Source organism: Hyaena hyaena, unplaced genomic scaffold (genome assembly GCF_003009895.1).
Source record: "Hyaena hyaena isolate Hyena2069 unplaced genomic scaffold, ASM300989v1 scaffold_19, whole genome shotgun sequence".
In the NCBI taxonomy this organism is placed as follows: Eukaryota; Metazoa; Chordata; class Mammalia; order Carnivora; family Hyaenidae; genus Hyaena; species Hyaena hyaena.
The window spans coordinates 6,440,455-6,463,943 of record NW_024080651.1 but is presented as its reverse complement, the minus strand read 5'-3'; the positions used below and the strand labels follow the sequence as shown (position 1 = coordinate 6,463,943).

The 23,489-nt window shown below is 42.5% G+C and overlaps 1 gene segment (V, D, J or C); it reads right to left on the bottom strand.

Moving 5' to 3' along the window:
• Positions 1 to 726: 726 nt before the first annotated feature.
• LOC120227880 lies at positions 727 to 10,909 on the bottom strand. The segment is given in 3 exon segments: positions 727 to 831; positions 10,373 to 10,704; positions 10,818 to 10,909. Coding segments are annotated over 3 exon segments (495 nt in total).
• Between the last annotated feature and the right edge of the window lie 12,580 nt (positions 10,910 to 23,489).

Genomic DNA, 23,489 nt, shown 5'->3' with positions numbered 1-23,489 from the left:
CTTTTATACTTTGTCAAGTGGGTTTCCATATAACACCCAGTGCTCATCCCAACAAGTGTCCTCCTCCATGTCTATCACTACCCTTCCCTTCTGCCACACCCCTATCAGCCCTCAGTTTGTTCTCAGTATTCAAGAGTCTCTCATGGTTTGCCTCCCTCCCTTTCCCCAACTATTTTTCCCTTCTCCTCCCCTATGGTCCTCTGTTAAGTTTCTCCTGATCCACTTATAAGTGAAAACATATGGTATCTGTCCTCTGCCAGACTTACTTTGCACAGCATAACACCCTCAAGTTCCATATTTGTGGAGGAGGGGCAAGATGGCAGAGAGGTAGGGAGCTCCGTACATTGCAATCACCCCCATATCTCACACGGAAAAAATCTGAAGCCATAGGAAACCTTACAGAACCCAAGAGACTGGGAGAAAAAGGATGTAGAATCCACTGAAAAAGCCTCCTAACGTGACTGTGAACTGGGGAAGATAAAATTGGGCCGGGATCGGAGACTCGAGGGACGGGGGCGATCCCCCTCTGCAGGGAGTGAAAGAGGAAAAAGACAGAGTCCTAAACTACTCAAGATATAGTCCCTGTCACTGGGAAACAGAAAAGCATCCGCTCGGGGCACAGAAGGACCGTGCGCACCAAATCCTTGTACGCCAATTCCCGGCGCACCAACTCATCCCTGAGGGGCTGCACGCACCGCTGCATTGCGCTCCTGGCTGGCTGGATCCCTAGAGAGGCTGCGCGCGGACCACACCATTGTGCTCCTGGCTGGCTGGACCACTGGAGGAACCGCGCGCGTACAGGGCATCCGTGCTTCTGGCTTCGCTGGACCTCTAGAGGGAAAGCGAAGGGCTTAAAACTGGGAGATTTGCCTGCAAGTTTGTGTTTTGGGTGACGAAACACAGAGGGACCTGGTTGCCCTATCTCCAGCAGACCTGCATGCCCCCCAGGCAAACCCCCATCCTTGCTCGCCAACCCGACTGGGAAGAGAAGGTAGCAGCGATTCTGGCTCCATCCATAGGGCTAGACAAGAGGCTTGAAAATGCCCCGAGGGGATCGCCTGGGAGGTGGTGTATATGGCAATTTCAGTGGGGCACGTGGACTGGGATTTGGAAGCTAGGCCTGGCCTGAGTTAAAGAGCGCGATCCACTTTGGATCCGCCCCTGGCACGGGGAGTTTACACACCCAAAAAAGCGAGGTGCAGCGCTTGGTTCAAGAAGGGACTGGAGTCCCGCCACTATCTTCCCCACAACCGCCAAGGCAGAACTCCCGCCTGACTCATTGGATCACACCACGCCCATCTCTGCTAGAGAGCTGCCCTCCTCCTTATTTTTTTCTTTTCTTTCTCCTTTTTCTTTTTCTTTTTTTCCCGGAACACTGACCTGATTAACTCTGGTCACCGGCTTGCTTAAACAGTCACATCTAGTCCATTCTGTAGATGTACATTCTACACCTGTTGACCTCTTCATCTCTTTCTCTCAGGAGTAATTAGATTATATAGTTTCTCTGGATAACACCAGCGTCCTTCTCTCACCTATCCAACCATATTCTACCCTTTAGCTCTTTGAAAAAACCTTCTTATCCCTTCTGCCTGTTCATTCTATATCCAATTTTGCCTCATCCCCGCCCTGTCTTCTCTCTCTTTCTCTATGCTCTTCAGCCAGCAATGCATACACCCGGCTATTTAACTGTAGCTGGGAAATCCGGTTAAATGCTTTAAAGCGTTCTTTGTCCATCGGTTTTCTTCTTTTTTCTTTTTCTTTTCTTCTTTTTGACCACTTTATGTATTTTTTATTCTCTATTATTCGCCTTCCCTCCTCCATCTTTTCTCTTAACTTTTTCATTTACCCTCTTGGTTTGCATGTTAGTTGGATTTGTCTGTGTATTTGTGTGCTCCTGCTCCCTGTGTGTTTGTCTGTCTGTTTTCTTCTCGAAGGCTCCCTCAAGAAACACGCCAAAGTACACGTGGTGTAGAGTCCCAAGTATCACTACGAGTAGGAAAATAAAATAACCAAGGTCTCAACAAGAGAGACCAAAAGATACCATTCAGAAAACACTCTCTGAAAGGATAGGCCCTGGAGAGTCTAAGAGTCTTCTTGGATATAGCCGCGCTAACAGGTGCAGAGATCATAACAAGTCTTTAAAACTAACAAGAGACAGAAAGCTAACTAAAATGATGAGAGAAAAGAGGACTCTTCCAAAGAAATTCCAAGAAGAATTGACAGCTAATGATTGACTCAAAACAGATATAAGCAGCATAACTGAACGAGATTTAAAACAATAATCATAAAATTAATAGCTGGGCTTGAAAAAGCATAGAGGACATCAAAGAAACTATGGCTACAAACAACATGGAGAATAAAAATAAGGATATGAATTTAAAAATGCGACAAATGAGATACATAATGAATTAGAGGCCTCCAATGCACGGATAGAAGAGGCAGAAAGGAGAATAAGTGATTTAGAAGACACCATTGTAGAAAAAGAGGAAACAGGAAAAAAGGGACAACCTGATCCAGGAACATGAAAGAAGAGTTTGAGAGCTCAGCGATACAGTCATACGGAACAATATCCATATTATAGGAATCCCAGAAGAGGAAGAGAGAGGGAAAGGTGCTGAAGGAGTCCTGGAACAAATTATAGCAGAGAATTTCCCCAACCTGGGGAAGGAAGTAAACATTGAAATACAAAAGGCTCAGAGGACTCCCCTCAGACATAACTTGAATCGATCTTCTGCACAACATATCATAGTAAAAATGGCAAAATATAAGGACAAAGAGAGAATTCTGAAAGTAGCTAGGGAGAAAAGGGCCCTAACATACAAAGGGAAACCTATCAGAGTGGTGACAGACCTATCTACTGAAACTTGGCAGGCCAGAAAGATATGGCAGGTGACCTTCAATGTGATGAACAGTAAAAATATGCAGCCAAGAATTCTCTATCCAGCAAGCCTGTCATTCAAAATAGAAGGAGAGATAAATATCTTTCCAAATAAACAAAAATTGGAAGAATTTTACACCACTAAGCCAGCCCTACAAGAAATCCTGAGGGGGACGCTCTGAAGGAAAGGTTGCAAGGAACAAAGATACCAGAGACACTACCACAAACATGAACCCTACAAAAGATACAAAGACTCTAAACCCACATATTTCAATATAACACTGAATGTCAATGGGCTGAATGCTCCAATCAAAAGACATAGGTAGCAGAATGGATAAAACACCAAAATCCATCTATATGCTGTCTACAAGAAACTCATTTTAGACGGGAAGATACCTTCAGATTAAAAGTAAGGGGATGGAGAAAAATATATCATGCTACTGGAAATAAAAAAAAAAAAACCCGGAGTCTATGCTTATATCAGACCAACTGGACTCTAAATTAAAGATAATAACAACAGATGAAGAAGGGCATTACATAATAATTACAGGGTCTATCCATCAGGAAGAACTAACAATCATAAATGTCTATGCACTGAAAATGGAAGCACCAAAATATTTAAAACAATTAATCACAAACAGAAACAAGCTTGTAGCAAAGAATGTGCTAATAGCAGGGGACTTTAAGACTTCGCTTACACCAATGGATAGGTCAACCAACAGAAAATCACTAAAGACATAATGGACTTGAAAGACACATTGGACCAGATGGATCTGACAGTTATATTTAGAACTCTACATCTTGAGGCCAGGGAATTTACTTTCTTCTCAAGTGTGCATGGCACATTCCCCAAGAAAGATCACATACTGGGACAAGATAAAAGAATTGAGATCATACCATGCACACTCTCAGATCATAATGTTTTGAAATTTGAAATCAATCACAAGAAGAAGTCTGGAAAACTTCAAAATATGGAGTTTAAAGAACTCCCTCCGAAAGAATGAATGGGCCAATCAGGCAATTAGAGATGAAATTTAAAAAATATATGGAAACAAATGAAAATGAAAACACAACAATCAAGAATCTATGGAATGTGGCAAAGGCAGTCCTAAGAGGAAAGTACATAGCATTCCAGGCCTATTTCAAGAAATTGGAAAAAGCGCAAGTCCACAATCTAACAGCTCACCTAAAAGAACAGGTGAGATCAACAAGAATGCCCTAAACCCAGTAGAAAAAGAGAAATAGTAAAAATCAGAGCAGAAATAAACAACATAGAGACCAAAGAAACAATTGAACACATCAATGAAACCAAGAGTTGTTTTTTTGAAAACATAAACAAAATCGACAAACCTCTAGCCAGGCTTCTCAAAAAGAGAAGAGTGGGGGACCTGGGTGGCTTAGTTGGTTAAGCGTCCGACTTTTGCTTAGGTCATGATCTCGTGGTTCGTGGGTTTGAGCCCCGCGTCGGGCTCTGTGCTGACAGCTAGCTCAGAGCCTGGAGCCTATTTCAGAGTCTGTATCTCCCTCTCTCTCTGACCCTCCCCTGCTCACGCTGTCTCTCACTCTTTCTCTCTCTCTCTCTCTCTCTCTCCTAGAAATAAATAAAAATATTTTTTAAAAAAAGAGAGAGAGAGAAGAGAGAGCACCCAAATAGACAAAATTATTAATCAAAATGGATTGATTACTACCAACACCTCAGATATACAAGCAACTATCAGGGAACACTATGAAAATTATATGCCAAAAACTTGGACAACTTAGAACATATGGACAAATTCCTAAACACACACTCACTACCAAAATTCACACGTAAAGAGATAGGAAATCTGAACACACCCATAACTAGAGAAGAAATCGAATCAGTTATCAAAAATCTCCCAAAAAATAAGAGCCCTGGACCTGATGGCTTCCTGGGGAATTCTACCAGATGTTTTAAATAGAATTAATCTCAATTCTTCTCAAGCTATTCCAAAAACTAGAAAGCGAAGGAAAACTCCCAGACTCATTTTATGAAGCCAGCATCACTCTGATTCCCAAGCCAGACAGAGATCCAGCAAATAAAGAGAACTACAGGCCAATATCCTTGATGAATACAAATAAAAAATCCTCAAGAAAATACTTGCAATTCGAATCCAACAGCACGTGAAAAGAATCATCCACCAAGATCAAGTGGGGTTCCTTCCTGGGTTAAAGGGCTGGTTCAACATTCGCAATCAATGTGATACATCACATCAACAAAAGTAAAGGTAAAAATCATATGATCCTGTCAATAGATGCAGAAAAAGCATTTGACAAGATACAGCATCCCTTCTTAATAAAGACTCTAGAAAAACTACACATAGAAGGACTCTACTTAAACATCATAAAAGCCATCTCTGAGAAGTCTCTAGTTAATATCATCCTCAACGAGGAAAAACTGAGAGCTTTCTCCCTGAGATCAGGAACACGACAGGGATGTCCACTCCCACTACTGTTGTTTAACATAGTGCTGGAAGTCCTAGCATCAGCCATCAGACAACAAAAGGAAATCAAAGGCATCAGAATTGGAAAGAATAAGTCAAACTTTCACTTTTTGCAGGTGACATGATACTCTACTAGAAAACCCTACAGACTCCACCAGAAGACTACTAGAACTGATCCATGAATTCAACAAAGTTGCTGGGTACAAAATCGAGGTAAAGAAATCGATTGCATTTTTATACACCAATAATGAAGCAACAGAAAGAGAAATCAAGAAATGGATCCCATTCACAATTGCACAAAAAACCATAAAATACTTAGGAACAAACCTAACCAAGGATATAAGAGATCTGTATGATGAAAACTAATGAAAACTTATGAAGGAAATTGAAGAAGACACAAAGAAATGGAAAAACATTCCATGCTCATGGATAGGAAGAACAAATATAGTTAAAATGTCATCACTACCCAAAGCAATCTGCCCTTTCAATTCAATTCCAATCAAAATTTCACCAGCATACTTCTCAAAACTAGAATAAACCATCCTAAAATTTGTATGGAACCACAAAAGACCCCAAATAGCCAAAGTAATACTGAAAAATAAAACGAAAACGGGAGGTATCACCATCCCAGACTTTAGCCTCTACTACAAACCTGTCATCATCAAGACAGTATGGCATTGGCACAAAAATAGACACATAGACAATTGGAATAGAATTGAGAACTCAGAGCTGGACCTCAAGGTGTACAGCCAACTAATCTTTGACAAAGCAGGAAAGAGTATCCAATGGAAAAAAGACAGCCTCTATAACAGATAGTGTTGGGAGAACTGGACAGCAACATGCAGAAGAATGAAACTAGATCACTTTCTCACACCATACACAAAAATAAACTCAAAATGGATAGAGGACCTGAACGTGAGACAGGAAACTATCAAAACCCTAGAGGAGAAAGCAGGAAACAACCTCCTTGACCTCCACCGCAGCAATTTCTTACGTGTCCCATCCCCCAAAGCAAGGGAATCAAGAGCAAATATGAACTATTGGGACCTCATCAAGATTAAAAGCTTCTGCACGGTAATGGAAACAATCCACAAAACTAATAGGCAATCAATGGAATGGGAAAAGATAGTTGCAAATGACATATCAGATAAACGGCTAGTATCCATAATCTATTAGGAACTCAACCAACTCCACACCCGAAAAACAAAGAATCCAGTGAAGGAATCGGCAGAAGATATGAACAGACACTTCTTCAAAGAGGACATCCAGATGGCAAACAAACACATTTAATGATGCTCAGCATCCCTCCTCATCAGGGAAATACAAATAAAACCACACTGAGATAGCACCTCATGCCAGTCAGAGTGGGTATAATGAGCAAATCAGAGAACTCAAGATGCTGGCGAGGATGTGGAGAAACGGGCACCCTCCTACACCGTTGCTGGGAATGTAAATGGATACAGCCCCTCTGGAAAACAGTGTGGAGGTTCCTCAAAAAATTAACAATAGGATTCCCCTATGACCCAGCAATAGCACTGCTAGGAATTTACCCAAGGGACATTGAAATGCTGATGCATAGGAGCACATGTACCCCAATGTTCATAGCAGCACTCTCAACAATAGCCAAAACATGGAAACAGCCTAAGTGTCCATCAACAGACGAATGGATCAAGAAGACGTGGATTATGTATACAATGGAATACTACATGGCAATGAAAAAGAAGGAAATCTGGCCATGTGTAGCTACATGGATGGACCTTGAGGGTGTTATGCTGAGCGAAATAAGTCAGGCAGAGAAGGACAAATACCATATGTTTGCACGTATAGGAGGATTAGGAGGAACTTGACGGAGGACCAAGGGGGAGAAGAAGGGCGGAAATGGTGGGGGAAGGGAGAGAGGCAAACCATGAGAGACTCTTGAATGCTGACAAAAACTGAGGACTGATGGATGTGGGGGGGAGGTGGGGATGGGCATGAAGGAGGGCACTTTGGGGATGAGCACTGAGTGTTATGTAGAAACTAATTTGACAATAAACTATTTGTAAAAAAAAAAAAAAAAAGAGAAGGACAAATATCATACGTTTGCATGTATAGGAGGATTAGGACGAAGATAACGGAGGACCATGGGAGAGAAGAAGGTGGGAAATGGTGGGGAAAAGGGAGAGAGGCAAACCATGAGAGACTCTTGAATGCTGAGAACAAACTGAGTACTGATGGGTGTGGGTGGGAGGGGGAGATGGGCATGGAGGAGGGCACTTGTGGGCATGAGCACTGGGTGTTATATGGAAACCAACTTGACAATAAACTATTTGTAAAAATAAATAAATAAATAAATAAATAAATAAAATAAACTCAAGTCTTATTCTAAAAAAAATGTTCCAGGTTTGTATTCTTTTAAAGTTAATTCTTCTGTTCTTTTTTATGTTTACTATTTTTTTTCTGTGTTCATTCAGATACTAAGAGCATTGTTTTAACCTTTGCAACTGTAACTGTGGACTGGTTATTTCTCTCTTTACCACTATTAATTTATCCTTCATCTAGATTTCCAAAGATATGTTATTATATGAACTTTTTTACTTTTTTCTTGAATATATTATTTTATCACTATGAAATGTGTTATTATTTTTCTAGAAAACTTCTTCCCTTAGTCTTTTGCCAGATACTTATGTAACTACTTCTTTCTGTTGTTTCATTGTTGCAAGGTATACTTTTATATTTTTGCCATTCTTTTAAATACAGCATATTTGTATTTTAATTTAAAGAGTGGTCCTTTTGCTCTGTTGTGTCAATCCATGTCTTCTAATTGAAATAATTTGTCCATTTATATGCAATATAATTTAATATAATCATGTATATTTAATTTAATATCAGTTTTTAATTTTATTTTGTTCTTTCAAAAACTAGATTTAGATTTAAAGAGTTTGAATTCATTTATTATTCTTCTCTTGCCTTCTTTTTCACTAGTTGAGAATTTCTATTGTGCGATTTTACATTTAGCAGCAATGGAGGTTGACTAGCTTGAATTGGAACAAGAGAACTAAGACAAGAGCCTGAAGACTGGGTGTCACCAGAAACCCACCTGGGCCTTCAGCCTGGGAGCTGTTGGTCCCAGTCCATGTTTTACACCCAATTTTGTTACACTTTCCAGAGCAGAAAGAAGTGACTGCTACAACCAGACTATGCAGCCTTCTGAGTCGGCACACTGAATACAGGATGGTGAAGGCTGGATGTGTGGCTCACCTCTGCTGTCAAAGAGTTTGTTACAGAGAAGGAACAGTTATCCTATGTGCACACGGAGTAACTGGTGTTTGCCACATATTCACCCTCCTTCTAATGTCAGAGGGATGTGCATGGCGCCTGTGCCTGTACCTGCCTACATGGCTTCTCAAAGGAAACATAAAAAGAAACAATAATAAAAGTGCTTATATCACCTGCCTACTTATTGCTAAAGTTTTGACTCAGTGTCTTTATGAAATAAAATATTTCACCATTTATTCAAATTATCTTTTATGTTATTTCCTGAATTTTGTGATTGTTTTCTTATAGAACTGTTAGAAATCTATACATATTTATGCTAGGATTAAAATAGTGAACACTTTGAATTATTTTTAAATTATATAAGAAAACAAATAGTTTGATTTGATTAATGCTTTCTACCTCTCCTGGGACTGCCTTCATTTCACATCAGCACCTTGTGCCTAGCAGTGTGTGTTGGCCAGGAGTTGATCAGGTGCAGACATCGGAATGGACAGGACCTGAGCTGTAGTTTTATGAGATGGGAAGAACCTACTGTGTCTCTTACCCAGATGCCAGAGTCCAAAGACCATGTTCCAACCTTAATTACAGAGGATGGAGGGAAGATGATGCCTATCATTTTCTTCTCTGATCTGGACCCCAAAACTCCCAGCTACATGGTTTGTCAGTGACTGAGTTCAATTCCCACAAGACATGCACTATGTTACCCAAATCAATCCAACATTCCCCTCCCTAGTCACTGTAATAGTGTCAGGGCAGATGGTGGGGTGATTTGATCAAGTCACCTGAAATCTGAGGTTGCTGATTAGTGAACAAGTTTCTGTCATCCAGAGGGTGTGTTGTGTGGATTTTACCTGAGGCTACAGAGACATTTTGTCCTCATGTGAGAAGTAGGTGTGAGGCACAATGTTTTGCTTGTGTGCTCTCTTTCTTCCCCCAGACAGTGTCAGCTCCCTGAGCATGGGGACACTCCCTCTCATTTATGCATTGTGACTTAAGCTTCTGATCCAATATAAGTCATGTAGTGAGTGTTCGGTAAATGCCATTCATGCATATCATGCAGACAATTGCCTATCCTGGATCAGACACAGCTGTACTCTCTGTCCCTGGGTCTGTCCTGACACCTTGATATGAGCTGATCTGTGTCCCCTAAGCCCCTGTATGGAAATCCTAATCCATACTGAGACTATTTGAGATGAGGCATTAAAAGATGTAATGATGGATACATGAGATTATAAGAGTGGTGCCCTAATAAATAGGTGCCCTAATAAAGGGCTGGTGTCTTTATAGAAGAGGGAGAGACATGATGGGTGAGCCCACATGGAAATGCCATGTGAGGAGTGAAGATGAATGTAGCCATTTGCAAGTCAAGGAGAGAGACTTCAAGAGAAATCAAACCTGCCCCCACCACCTTGAACTTGGACATTTAGGCTCCAAAACTGTGAGAAAATAAGTATTTTCTGGCTTAGTCATCCAGTCTGTGCTATTATATAATGGTACCCCTAGCAAACAGGCACAATCTTCAGGGACTCTGTCCCCAGGACAACCTACACCGCATCCAGGAACCTCTGCTCAGCTTGTGTATAACAGAAAATGTATGCCTACAGAGGCAGGTTTTGGGGACAGAATTGAGAGGAAAAGGACATATACTAGAGAAGGTTCTTTGGGTTTGGTATCAGGCCTCAGTTTAAGGCCAAATAAAGAGGGAAGCAGCTATCTTGGCAGAAGATAGGCACAAAGAAGGCCCGACACAGGGGACAGCAGGTTTTTGTCTCACTTCCCCGCAGGCCTGGAGCACTGTGTGAGCACTGAGACTGCTATCCCATGCTGAACAGTAATAATCAGCCTCGTCCTCAGCCTGCAGCCCAGTGATGGTCAGAGTGCCTGTGTTGCCAGACTTAGAGCCAGAGAATCGATCGGGGACCCCTGAGGGTCGTTTGTTATTTTCATATATCAGGAGGTTGGGAGCTGTTCCTGGGACTTGTTGGTACCAGCTCACATAATTACCACCGATGTTGGAGCTGCTTCCAGTGCAGGAGATGGTGACTCTCTGGCCCAGGGACCCCGACATTGAGGATGGCTGAGTCAACACAGACTGGGCCCAGGACCCTGGAAGGAGTTGAAACGCAGAGAGGGTGATTCTGGGGTCTAGACACAAGAGAGTGGGAGCAAGACCCACTTGTCCTCCCAGAGTCCCTTCCAGTGTGCCCACATCCAATCACCTGTGCAGTGAGCGAGGAGAGTGAGAAGGAAAGGAGACCAGGCCATGGTGGAGACCATCACCGATCCTGTCTTCTGTGCCCCACAGGTGAGCAGAGCCTCCTCTAACCTCTCCCTTCTCCTCTTCATCCTCTGAGAGAGGGAGGACCCATCCATGCAAATGAGACCCCCAACTCTCTGACCCCTCACTGGGCCTGAGGGTGTCAGGGGGCTGGTCGAGAGGGGGCTGTTCCAGGCCAAGGGGTGAGGAGGTCACAGCTGTGAACCTTGTGCAGAGGGCACTGACAGTACAGGTGGCAGGTTTCAGTTCTCATCACCCCTGAACCCTCAGAAATGGGTCCTGTGAGCCCCCTGGTGTTCAGACTCAGACACACCATTGTTTCAAATGGTAGCCAAGTCCATCAAAGAGAGCTCCTGCGCCCCCATTGCTCTGCCTTGCGTCCCCTGACTAGGGTCAGTTCAAGTGTGCCTCTAGGTACTCTTCCTTATCCTAAGCCAGACTGTATGCCCCACTCAGACTTCTTAGGGAGAGTCAGTCCATGGCTCCCTGTATGGTTCATGGGTCAGGAACGAGGTGGTATCTCTACCAAATTTCGACTTAGATCAGGATCATGTCCAGAGCAAAGATGATTACCACTGGACATGTGGCCCCTTCTGTGTAGGATTCTGTGTACTTTCCTGTTATGTGATTCCTCCCTGGCTTCCAGACCTTACTTTCTCCTAAGGTTCCTACAGCACTGAGGAGAGGAAAGCTTCTGTTCCGGGAGTGGGTAGAAACAGTTGTGTGCATTCCTAGGGGCATTATGCACTAAAAGTCATCCTCTGTTACTATGTCTGCCTGTTTGAAACAACTGTTGTTCACATACTACATACAGTGATTCCCCCCGCCAGGATCTGTTCTCCCAGCACACAGACCCAAGTCTTCAGGAGTCCTGTGTGGCACTGACCTTAGAGCACAAGGATAACACCTGCAGGAAGTTCTAGGAAGGAAGGAGTGACAGCTGCAGATGCTCTGACAGGGATCCTGTGACACAGTGTATGTGTTATTCACCAATTAGCCAAGTGTGCACTTTAAATGTGTGTGCTTTCCTTTATACAGAATTTCTCTCAGTAAGACTGATTTAACTCAATGACCATGTTATTATGAAAATTCAGATACAATAGTACAGTTTTTACAGATCTGCGCTTATTACAGAGAAAAATGTGGATAAAAATTGTGGTTAAAAACATGGATGGAAAACCAATGAAAAAGAGATGCCTCCTATAAAATTTTTCTAAAATCATATTTTCTTTGACATGAGTTTAGTATGGTGGGATTTTTCTCTATCTGGGTGAGTCTGACATGATGTCCAAGGAAATTCCAGAGATAGCCTGTTCAGTGAAGATAAACCCGCAGACATCTCAGTGATGCAACCACTAAGCCTACACAGAGTTTCTAGGAAAGAGTGATTTGGGGTCAGACTTGTCTCTGGGGTGAGTACAGCTCTATCTTTGTTCTTTATGTCCAGCGTATTCAAGATAGATCAATAGTTCATCCAGCCACCCATGATTAGAGGAGTGAATTTCTATTAACCAAGGACACATGAATCTTTTGTCAAAGATCCCATATGTGATTGGTGGAGAGGTGGAGATGAAGGGGCTATGTTCCTGATGTCACAGCCATTGTGGCCCTGGTTTGAGACAGAAGAATTTTCAGCAGAGCTCTAACCTGGCTGGAGGTGTCACTGGGTGAAGTGAGGGAGTACAGTCCAGCATTAAGAGCACAGGGAGGGTGTGATACATCTCCCTGGGCTTTGAGCTCTGTGGGAGCAACACTGAAGCTGCTGTCCCAAAATCAAAGTACTGACCAACCTCAGGCACTGACTGGAGCCCAGAGATGGTCAGGGCCTGAGCTTCCAACAGAAAGAGAATCACCTAAGGAACCTGTCTGAGCATCAACCTGTCTCAGGAGAGAAGGTGATCAGGGCAAGCCCTGGCAGCCCTAGTGACAGGACTCTGGTCACACTGATGTCGCTGGTGTTTCCTTTTGATGGGGATACTGCTTCCTGGGATTCTGACCCTGAGGATGGCTGGATGAGCACACGTGGACCATGATTTTTGGAGAGAAAGAGAAGACAGGAAGCTACAGAATGCATGACACCAGAGAGAGGAGAGAGAGAGAAAGAGAGAGAGAGAGAGAGAGACAAAGAGAGAGAGAGAATATATGCTCCATGTGTCCTCAGAAATCCTTTCCTTCAGAGGTGAAAACATCTGTAGCTTATGGATTTCTGTGGAGTGCGTCTATAATAACATTTTCCATTTTTCTATTAAAATGGGTCTGTACATCAATATATTTATAGTACCTCCAATTTTGTATCTTTTAAAAAAAGTATGTATTTGGGGCGCCTGGGTGGTTTAGTCGGTTAAGCGTCCAACTTTCGCTTAGGTCATGATCTCTCGGTTCGTGGGTTCGAGCCCCGCGTCGGGCTCTGTGCTGACTGCCAGCTCAGAGCCTGGAGCCTGTTTCAGAGTCTGTGGCTCCCTCTCTCTCTGACCCTCCCCTGCTCACGCTGTCTCTCTCTCTCTCTCTCTCTCTCTTAGAAGTAAATAAAAATATTTTAAAAAAATAAAAATAAAAATAAAAAAGTATGTATTTAATCTATTCTTCATAGGAGCTATCTTTCACAAGTTGTTTTTATTCATTTTCACTTTTCAACATGAGATTAATAGGATGTGCTTTGGAACAGCCCTGTGGTCCCTACAGTGCCGGTTAGTGAGGTCCAATCACTCAAAGGAGCCTAGATCTGGAGGCTTTGAGTTGTCTCAGGAAGTGCTTGCTCCAGAGCTCTTAGTCCAACCTCCATGCCCCTCAGTGTGTGGTGTGATCTGAGCTCCAGCACCAGAGCTCAGGGAGGGACTGGACTATTACTGAATGGGACCCATTTGCATGGACAGCCCATTCTGTGTCAAAGGGTGGAGGAAAATAAAAGCCTGAGGCAGCCCAGCTCCATGTGGGGAACAGAGGCTATGTCACCATGGCCTGGACTCCTGTCTTCCTTATGCTCCTCTCTCACTGCACCAGTAGGGACAGGCCCTGTGGACACATGATGATCCCTAAATCCCTCTTTCTGTGCTCAGTGATCTGAAAAATTGCTTTTTCTTTTTCCTTTCTAGCCCTATCCCCCATGAGTGTCTGTGTTTGCTGGTTCCCTGTCCCAACCTGTGCTGACTCAGCCACCCCCTCTCTCTTCAACTCCAGGAACAACAGCCAGACTCACCTGCACCTGAGCAGTGGCTTCAGTGGTGGAAGATATTCCTTTTTTTTTTTTTTTTTTTTTACAAATAGTTTATTGTCAAATTAGTTTCCACATAACACCCAGTGCTCATCCCCACGAGTGCCCTCCTCCATGCCCATCACCCCTTCCCCCTACATCCATCAGTTCTCAGTTTTTGTCAGCATTCAAGAGTCTCTCATGGTTTGCCTCTCTCCCTTTCCCCCACCATTTCCCCCCTTCTTCTCCCCCTTGGTCCTCAGTTAAGTTCCTCCTAATCCTCCTATACATGCAAACATGTGATATTTGTCCTTCTCTGCCTGACTTATTCTATAACTTGGTTACAGAAGAAGCTAGGGAGCTCTCCCTGGTCTCCTGTGGTTCTTCTCTGACTCAAATATATGCCAGGGTTCCAGGGTCCCCAGTGGTTTCTCTGAATCCAAAGATGCGTGGGCCAATGCAGGAATTTGGCTTATCTCTGATGAGCAGCCTAAGGATGAAGCTCTTACTGTGCTATAGATCATGGCAGTGGGAGCAGCTTTCCTTACAGTGTCTCAGACAATAAAGAAGTGAGACAAAAACTCTTGGGACTGAAACCCTTGTCTCTGAGCATCTTTTATTGAGAAACTTCTGTGGAGCCTCCTGTAGGAGAGAGAGTCCTCTGTAGACACGTGACCTTGAGGGGGAAGGATAAGACAGAGATTATGCTATTCCTGAGACAGCACAAGTATCCCAGGAGCACACACAAGTGAGGCAATAGAGCCCAACTGCACAGGCCTATGGTGTCTGGAGAATAAATAATTTTACAGCATAAACCTCAGTCTCTCTCTCTTATTGTGTCTCCTATACTATACACAGAATACTTCACTTTACACACTCCTAGCCCTCAATTGTTTGTTTGTTTATTTGTTTCTCACAACAAGAAAATCTCTAGGACATGTGGTGAGTGTCCTATAATTTACCTGAATTTAACACCAAGGTTTATCTGCCTGGAAATCGTGTAATATCCACAGGTTAAGGGTTCAGTGCCAGGACGCTGCTCCCATTTTGATGCCAACAGCAACTAGTAGCTTACCTATATCCTCTGTCCAACTTTGCAACAAGTTAGAGGTTCCCACAACTCCCTTTTTGAGTTCTATTAATTTACCAGAGTGGCTCACAGAACTCAGGAAAACACTAATCCCTTTTGTCAGTTCATTAAAGGATATGATAAAGGGATAGGTGAGCAAGGAAATGAAGAGACACCGAGTGTGAGGCCTGGGAGGGTCCCGAGCACCAGAGCTTCTGTCCCTGTGGAGTGGAGAGGCATCATGTTCTGGGTATGGACGTGCTTGTCAAACTGGACGCTCTTCAAACACTGTACTTTGGGGTTTTATTGAGGATTCAAGTAGACATGGCCGGACATTAACTACACTGTCAACCTTTCCCACCTCTCTCAAGTATGAGGATGTGAAGATTCCCAGCCTCTGACCATGGGTTGGACTTTCTAGCGACCATCCCCATTCAGGAGCCATCCAGGAGCCCACCCAGAATCATGTAATTAGAGCAAAGATGATTCTAGTGCTCTTTTCAGTAAAGAAATGACAAGAATCAGAAACTCTATGGCAGAAACCAGAATGCAGAGACTCTTATACAGTTTCTAAGATCACAGAGTACTGTTGTTTCAACTGAAAATGGTGACAAGGGTACTCATGTTCATCCAGAAATCTCAAGCCATCAAGTGTGTCTCTTGTGTTACCAATGACACATCCATACTTGATAAACACCTTGGTCATAGACACAATGTTCTCTTTCACCCATCTGACAAAAAGTGAGTCACAACTTTTCAGACCTACCTCACCTCCCACACACACTCTCCTCTTCTCCCCTTTGCTTCTGCCTCTCTCAGATCTTCAGTCTCTCCCTAAGGCTCCTCAGGTCTGAACTGCATCCCTATGGTAGGATTTCAGAGCAAAGTAAAATCTTGCAATAGTTTCCACTCTCCAGGGTCCATCTCTAGGGAGGAGAAGTTGCAGAAATTGGACCAGTAGGAAATCATTTCACCATCTGATTCCTGCTCTCATCTCTGATTGCAGTTTTCATGCCCCATCAGCTTCATCAATTTCTTTAATATGACAACATGATTTTTGTATTTCTGTGAAATGAATGTTCATCCAGCCTTTGGGTACTTGCACAGAGAAGCTATAGATGCAATTACTTTTCCTCCTTCAGAATTACTGAGGCTGCACACAGGGTAACTGCTGACATAGTCAACAAAGGAAGGATTGACTGCATATTTCAATACATAACAACTTTTCTTGTTCTTCATAATATTTATTCCTAAGACCATCAGAACACTCACTCAGCCACACAGTTTTGCTCCAATCAATGAACTCTCATTCACTAACTCTTTCCAAAATAAAAGTAGGCACTCTCTCATGGTCATCACCGCGGAGGTATCAGGGAATACCGGAGGCACAGTGAGGGAAGGCTGTGATGTGAAGGACATGAAGAAGAGTCTGTGAGGTCACTCCCTATCTTGTGCTTTCTAAGACCTGAAGACCCCAAAGCTGTGGGAAGTGTGTCCACAAGAATGAAAATGGACAGAAGATCCATCCACAAGAACTGAAATTCTGATTCAGTGAAATTCCTATTAGAACTAATTTAGACCATATTCTTCTCCTTTGTCTAAATTTCATACTCTGCAAGAGAAGTAGCCTTCCAGACACTGGCTTTCTTGAGCTCCAAGCTCCAGAATACTGGAAGGTCATAGAGAGAGCCAGTTCCAGGTATGGGTTGGATGGAGACCAACATGCAGGGAATGGAGAGAGGACATAAGAAGGACACGGAGACACCTGTCTGATTTATTCCAATGATACAAGTTGGGTTATATAATAAGAAAAAGTTTTATATCACACACCATATTATTACATTAAGAGATATGATTGTATTGCCCCAACTGGTCTCAAAAGAACCTTTGGCCAAATTTAACACCAAATCCTAACGAGAGCCACATAAAACAGAAACAGATACATTTATAAGATGGTAATACACACACTCCCACACACTTATGATATAGTCCTGAGGCCAGGGTCTTATTTCATGGAGCAATGAGGGGATCATTTCCACAAATACTAAGAACATGCAAAGGCAATCTTCACATCCAATATTTTCAACATTATTCCTCAAGTGTTAGAAAATGTAATTAAAGAGCCAAAATCAGTATTAATACTTTGCATTGATGGGAAAAGATAAGTGATCATTCTTCAGATCCAGATGGATGCCATGGCCTTAGATAGCCCCATACTGCTGGTGCAGTGACAGCAGAGATGTTAGTGAGAGATTAGTCACTGGGAGTGAAACTTAGTAACAGAGACAAGATGAGTGGAGCAAGGCAGCAGGGAAGAGGTGTTGTCCCACTTGACTTGGGTGAAGAGTCCTGTGCAAGATGTGGGGCAGTGACCCCAGATCTGAAGTGATTATTGTCTCCCAGTCAGGCTGCTACCGAAGTGGTGTCAATCTTCACATTGATGGGGCTTTTGTCCCAAACCAGTAATAGTTCATCTTGCAGAGGTTTTCACTGCAGAAATTGGAGACCTTTGCTCAAGTGACCAGTATACTAAGAGATGGGTTGTGAGTCTGGTTCACTCCACCTGCTCTTTGATGAGTTGAGAAAAGAGCAGGGCCTGTGTGAACTTAGGGACTCCTTTCTGTGAAATCTGGCAAAGGCTCCTTGTGTAAAGGACTGAAGGAGAGAATCCAGGACAGGGTAGAGACCACACAGAGCTCTACAACACGCAGGTTACACTTAAGGGATTCTGCCCACAAGCTGTGCTACCCACTGGGCAGACTCTCCTTAGAGCCCACTTCCTCCTTGGAAATGCATTCTGTCTATTCCTTGTCGATAAGCCTGCCAGATGCCAGAGAGAAAAAGGAGGATGTTTGAAGCATGAAGATCCATGTTAGAAGCAAAGTGGTGAGGCAGCCAGATCCAGGGGCTTACAGCGCAATGGAAGCTCACAGGTGGAGGCAGGTCACACATCATTGAGGATGCAGTTTGCTTAACACCTCTCCAGACAGCTGAGTTGTTTACCCTCACTCTGCACGTCCCTATTGGCAATGCTCCCCTGCTGCCTGCAGTACCATGTCCCTCAGCTACTGAGATACCCTCTGCACACCAAGCAGAATATTCGTTTTGACAGTAGTCTTACTGATGTTGTGACCCAAGAGAGTGGAGTAAGAAAGGGCCTTTTTAGGTCCCTTATTGGAACAATGGCACTCTCACAATTGGAAATATATCTCAGTGGAAAATTATGATTTATTTCAAAATATCCATCTCTGCCAACGCTATCCCTGGAACTCCACGGTGTCTCATGTTCACAGATGGTAAGTGTAAGACAGTGACAGAGTGTCACTGGGGCACACATATGGCGATACTGCCCGTGTGCATATGGGATGTGAATGGGGAGTTGGGACAAAGAGGTCTGAACAGAGCTGTGGTACCTAAGGGGGGATCTGTAGGGTAAGCCAAGTGATGTCCCTAAGGGGAGGAACCCTGGGTCAGAGGTCAGGGCATGTGTCAAGGCCAAAAAGAGGGGTGGCTGATTGGTGATGACTCTAGAACATCCACTGGGGCTCAAAGAGGTAGACCAACTGAGCACATGAATTTAGCACCTCCAAATGGAATAGAAAGGGAAACCTAGGAAAATAAATATAGCTTTCCTTAAACCTGAAATCTGTTTTTTACTCATTGTGCATGCATGTGAATGTATATATATTCAATGGCCACAATAATATGAATACTTCACATAAAACCTCTGATCCTTGTTTTTCATAGGGAGACAGATGAAAACTCAACATGCTCCACGACCTTGACAGTTTTGTTTGTCCTTGCACCACTAAGTGTCTGCAGCTTACTGATACTTAGTTGGTAGTTATTAAATGTTTTTGAATTAAAAAGATATATCAGTGAATAAAAAAAGAAAAAAGCAAATATCCACATTCTTTACCTTATGGCTAGAACTAGCATCTCTTCTCTCATTTGGGACATCATCATCCATTCAAATTTCTAACGACAGACATGGGTGTCATCTTGGACACATCCTTGTACCACACACAGAGCCTTCAGGTAGTTCCTAAATCCAGTGCTTTCCACAACAAAAATTTGTTCACATGTCCACACTACCCAAAGCAATATACATATCCAATGCAGTTCCCATGGAAACTCCAATGACATTTTTCACAGAAATAGAAAAAAACCTCCTGAATTTTACATAGAACCTGAAGAGACCCCAAACTGCAAAAGCAGTGTTGATAAAGAAGAACAATCCTGGAGGCACCATACTTCCTGCTTTCAAATGATATTACAAAGTGATAGTAATGAAAACCAGTATGGTATTGTTGCAGGATTCTCTCACAGAGTCATGACACTGATGTTTTTCTTTCCAGGAAGCAACTTTATTTGTGTTGGCATCACTCAGTTGGGTTTGTACCCAAAGAACTGAGCGGCTCACGTCACATGACATAGGTTTTTTAGTGTATTTTCTGTTTCTTTATCTCCCCTATATGGTAACACACATAAACATGCAGTCTGATTAAGTTGTCTCCCATTACAAGGCAATGGGGAATGTAGGCACTTAGGCGCATGTCTAGGTGACCTTAAGTCTTCTCTCCTGTTTTTCTCTCTCCTTAGGGAGGGGTCCCTACTACAGTATTGGCCTATAAAGAGACACATAGATTGATGTCACAGAATAAAAAGACCAAACATATAGAAACAGACCCCTTTTTCTCCAGCTTTCTAGCACTCACTTCCCTGATGGTGTTCCTGCTCAAAATTCTTCATGCAAACTTTTTTGTTCTGTGCAATGGTCTTTATGTTTGTGCCTGGCCTCAGGCATGATGAAGAGTGCCATGGGGTTGGAGGGAGAAACGTGATGTAAGGGAGCGAGTCAGAGCTGCACTCCTGGATGAGTCACAGGTGAGGGATAGTCACAATGCAATGAGGATCCTACTTCCCTTAGTATATGAGAGCCTTTCGAGTATTTTCCAACTGGCCTGGTCCAGTGCCCTGCCCTCTCAGTGCCGATCTGAACAGGACACCGCCCACCCCAGCCTGGTCAACCAGCTGCTCTGACACCACAAAACATCCCTAAAGGACACTCTGACTTTCGCAAATGGATATTTGTGATTTCAGTCCCCAGGAAAGGAACATGATTAGATCCTTTCCTGGGTGCTTGGGATGAAGACATTAATTTTCTTCAGGTCACTAATAACGTCCAGGCTGCTAAACATAGGGTTTATTTTACAGTGTTTATGTCTATAAACTGGATATATTAGTGTTACCTGACATCAGGGCTTGCTTACTGAAGGGTGGCCTGGCATCACTACCAGTCTCCAGTCTAAATTATTATTATTATTATTTTTTGTTTATTTTTGTTTTTTTTAAGTTGGTAGGTCTGCTTTTTTTTTTTTTTTTACAAATAGTTTATTGTCAAATTAGTTTCCACATAACACTCAGTGCTCATCCCCATAAGTGTCCTCCTCTATGCCCATCCCCCCCTCCCCCCCACATCCATCAGTCCTCAGTTTTTGTCAGCATTCAAGAGTCTCTCATGGTTTGCCTCTCTCCCTTTCCCCCACCATTTCCCCCCTTCTTCTCCCCCTTGGTCTAAACTATTTTTAATCTTTATTTTATTTTTATTTTTTTGTTTGACAGAGACAGAGCGTGAGCAGGGGAGGTACAGAGAGAGAAAGAGAGAGAGAGAGAGTTGAAAGCAGGCTCCAGGCTCTGAGCTGTGGGCACAGAGCCCAGCACAAGGCTTGAACCCACAAACTACAATATTATGACCTGAGTTGAAGTTCGATACTTAACCGACTGAGTCACCTAGATGCCCCTACCAGTATCCAATCTAAACCAAGTTCAAGCCCTCATATTTCCCAGCTTCACTCTGGTTCATATCTAGTAAAAAGTCTATGTGGGTTATCTTTGAATTTTGAATATTTGTTGTTGTTGTTGTATTATGAGAGTCTCCTGTTATATCCCATAACCTCCATTGTACAGTCCCTGGCATTTGACGTCTCTGTTTGTCAGAAAACTACATGCTTTCTGCAGAGAAGTATCTACTGTACTTACTTCTCAATCTGGGTTTCTATTTGTCCTTTATAGTTAGTCTGGAAGTTAGTTTTTTTGTATGGTACAGTTATGACTCATTTTCCTTTCTATTAGTCCAGTTTTATAAGTGCTTTCAGTATGAAGATTGATATAAACCATTATAATGTACAAGGGACCTGTATCTTAGAAATTCTTTCTCTGCTCATCCATTAAGGGGCATTCAGGAAAGGGAATCCTACACACGGACTCTTATGTTTATGTGGTAAATGTTCCATGGGTTAACAGTGAAAAAACAACACATTTTTCTAGATTTATTTCTGTAATACCAGGGTTCTCTATGACAATGTAGGATGGGTTCATAAGCTTTTTTCTAAAATATTGAGATTCATTTCAGCATCATTCCAGACAGAGTCAGAGAAAAACCAAAGAGAGAGAAAGAGTGTGACACATGCAGTCACACCTTACTGATTTTACCTTGTTAATTATATCTGTAACAACCTCATTTCCAAATAAAGTCACATCTTGAAATATGAGAGTTTTTAGAACTTTTTTTTATCACATGAATTGTTGGAGACACAGTTCAACTCTTAACAATTAATATCCACAGCTTATTCAGATTTTCTTAGTTTATACCTAATGTTCTTTTTTTCCCCCTGTTCTAAGATCCAGTTTAGGATTCTTTGTGGCGTTTAGTTGTGATATCTCCTTAAACTTCTCTCTCTGTGACACTTCAGACTCCTCTTTGGTGCCTTTGTTCATACTTACTGTGTGGGGGTTATGCATGACATCATTCAGAGCCAAGTGTTCACACCTGTTCCTTGAAATCTCTGCACAAGAATGTGTCTGACTCCATTTTATATATTACCAGTTAACGATATGGATCGCAGACATATATTTAGACATTGAGTTATAACCCAATACTTTTATATTTATATGGTTCAAATCTTTCTAGTTTTGACCCATGGGGGCCCTTTAAGTTGGCTAGTGAGCTTCCAGACACACCCTGTCCTTGTGTGTGTGAGCACATGTGCATGCGTGGTGGTTGTGCACTGATGTACTTGCATTTATTTTGAAGGATATTTCATTTTCTGAGACTATAAGGTCCTCCATATTCATCCTGCATATTTGCTTGTCTGGGAATTAAACGTTTCCCTAAAGTAGCCTTCATCTCTTCCCTGGAAAATGGTGTTAGAAAGTAATGTCTGGGAAAATGCATCTCATGCCTGATGGGGCATCATTGTTTCCAGTTTCACTCAGCTGACAGATGAAGGACCAATATATGAGTAAACAAACCCAGGAATGTGGATATATTGGTGACTGTTTCCACAAGCAATGATCTGTCTCCATCAAACTACACACACTTTCAGACTGCCATGTCCAGCTCTAATCCGTGACCACATGCTTCTGTCAAGCTTCCTTCCTTGGTTATACCTGTGACTTTCCATTCCTGAAGTGAGAAATCGGACTTCGCTACCACCCATACACCCATTTACTTCACTGTTCAGCGACAGTACACACTGCAATCACATCAAAACCATCAGCCTGTTCCCCCATGGGACACAACCTTATTTACTGGAGTACGGAACTTACGTGCAGTTTCTTATGTTTTTACACTTAGAGGCTCCATCACTTTCAGTCATTCAGCTGAGCAGCTTGCTCCCCACCCCTGCACTGAAGTGGGCCCACACGTTTTCCTGCAGGTACGTGAGTCTTGTCACATTCTACAATCCAGAATGTGCCCCCAAATTCTTAAATTTTTCTATGTACACTTTTAGTTTCTGACCGGAGGTGTACAGTGTGCAGTGAATTCTGACAGTGACAGAGTGTTATTTAAGTGCCATTAGTATCATATAGAATAATTCTGTTGCTCAAAATGTTTTCCTCTGTTCACATGATCAACTCTTTTTCAACTTTTAGCCTCTGCCCTCCACTACCTACAGGTGTTTGGAGAGTTTTGCTTCTTCCAATACTTAATATAATTATCAAATTATTCATAAAAGTGGCGCTTCCTGGGTGACATCTTAGTTGGTTTTGGGTTTGGGTGATTATATGTAAACCTAGAATAAATATCCATATGCCAATTTCAGGTTGCTTTCAGGCCTTAGTGATTATGAATAAGTTATGGTAAACATTCAAGTGCAGGGTTTTTCCTATGGACAAACGTTTTTAAATTTATTTTTATAATTTTATAATTTTAAGTTGGCATTAATTTCACAAATAACAGATAATAAGACAAAACTAGCCAGCACCATTTACAATATAATACCAGATGCAAAAAAGGCTGACTTATTCTTCAACCACAGTTTGGGTAGATTTCAGAGGAAAAATCAAAA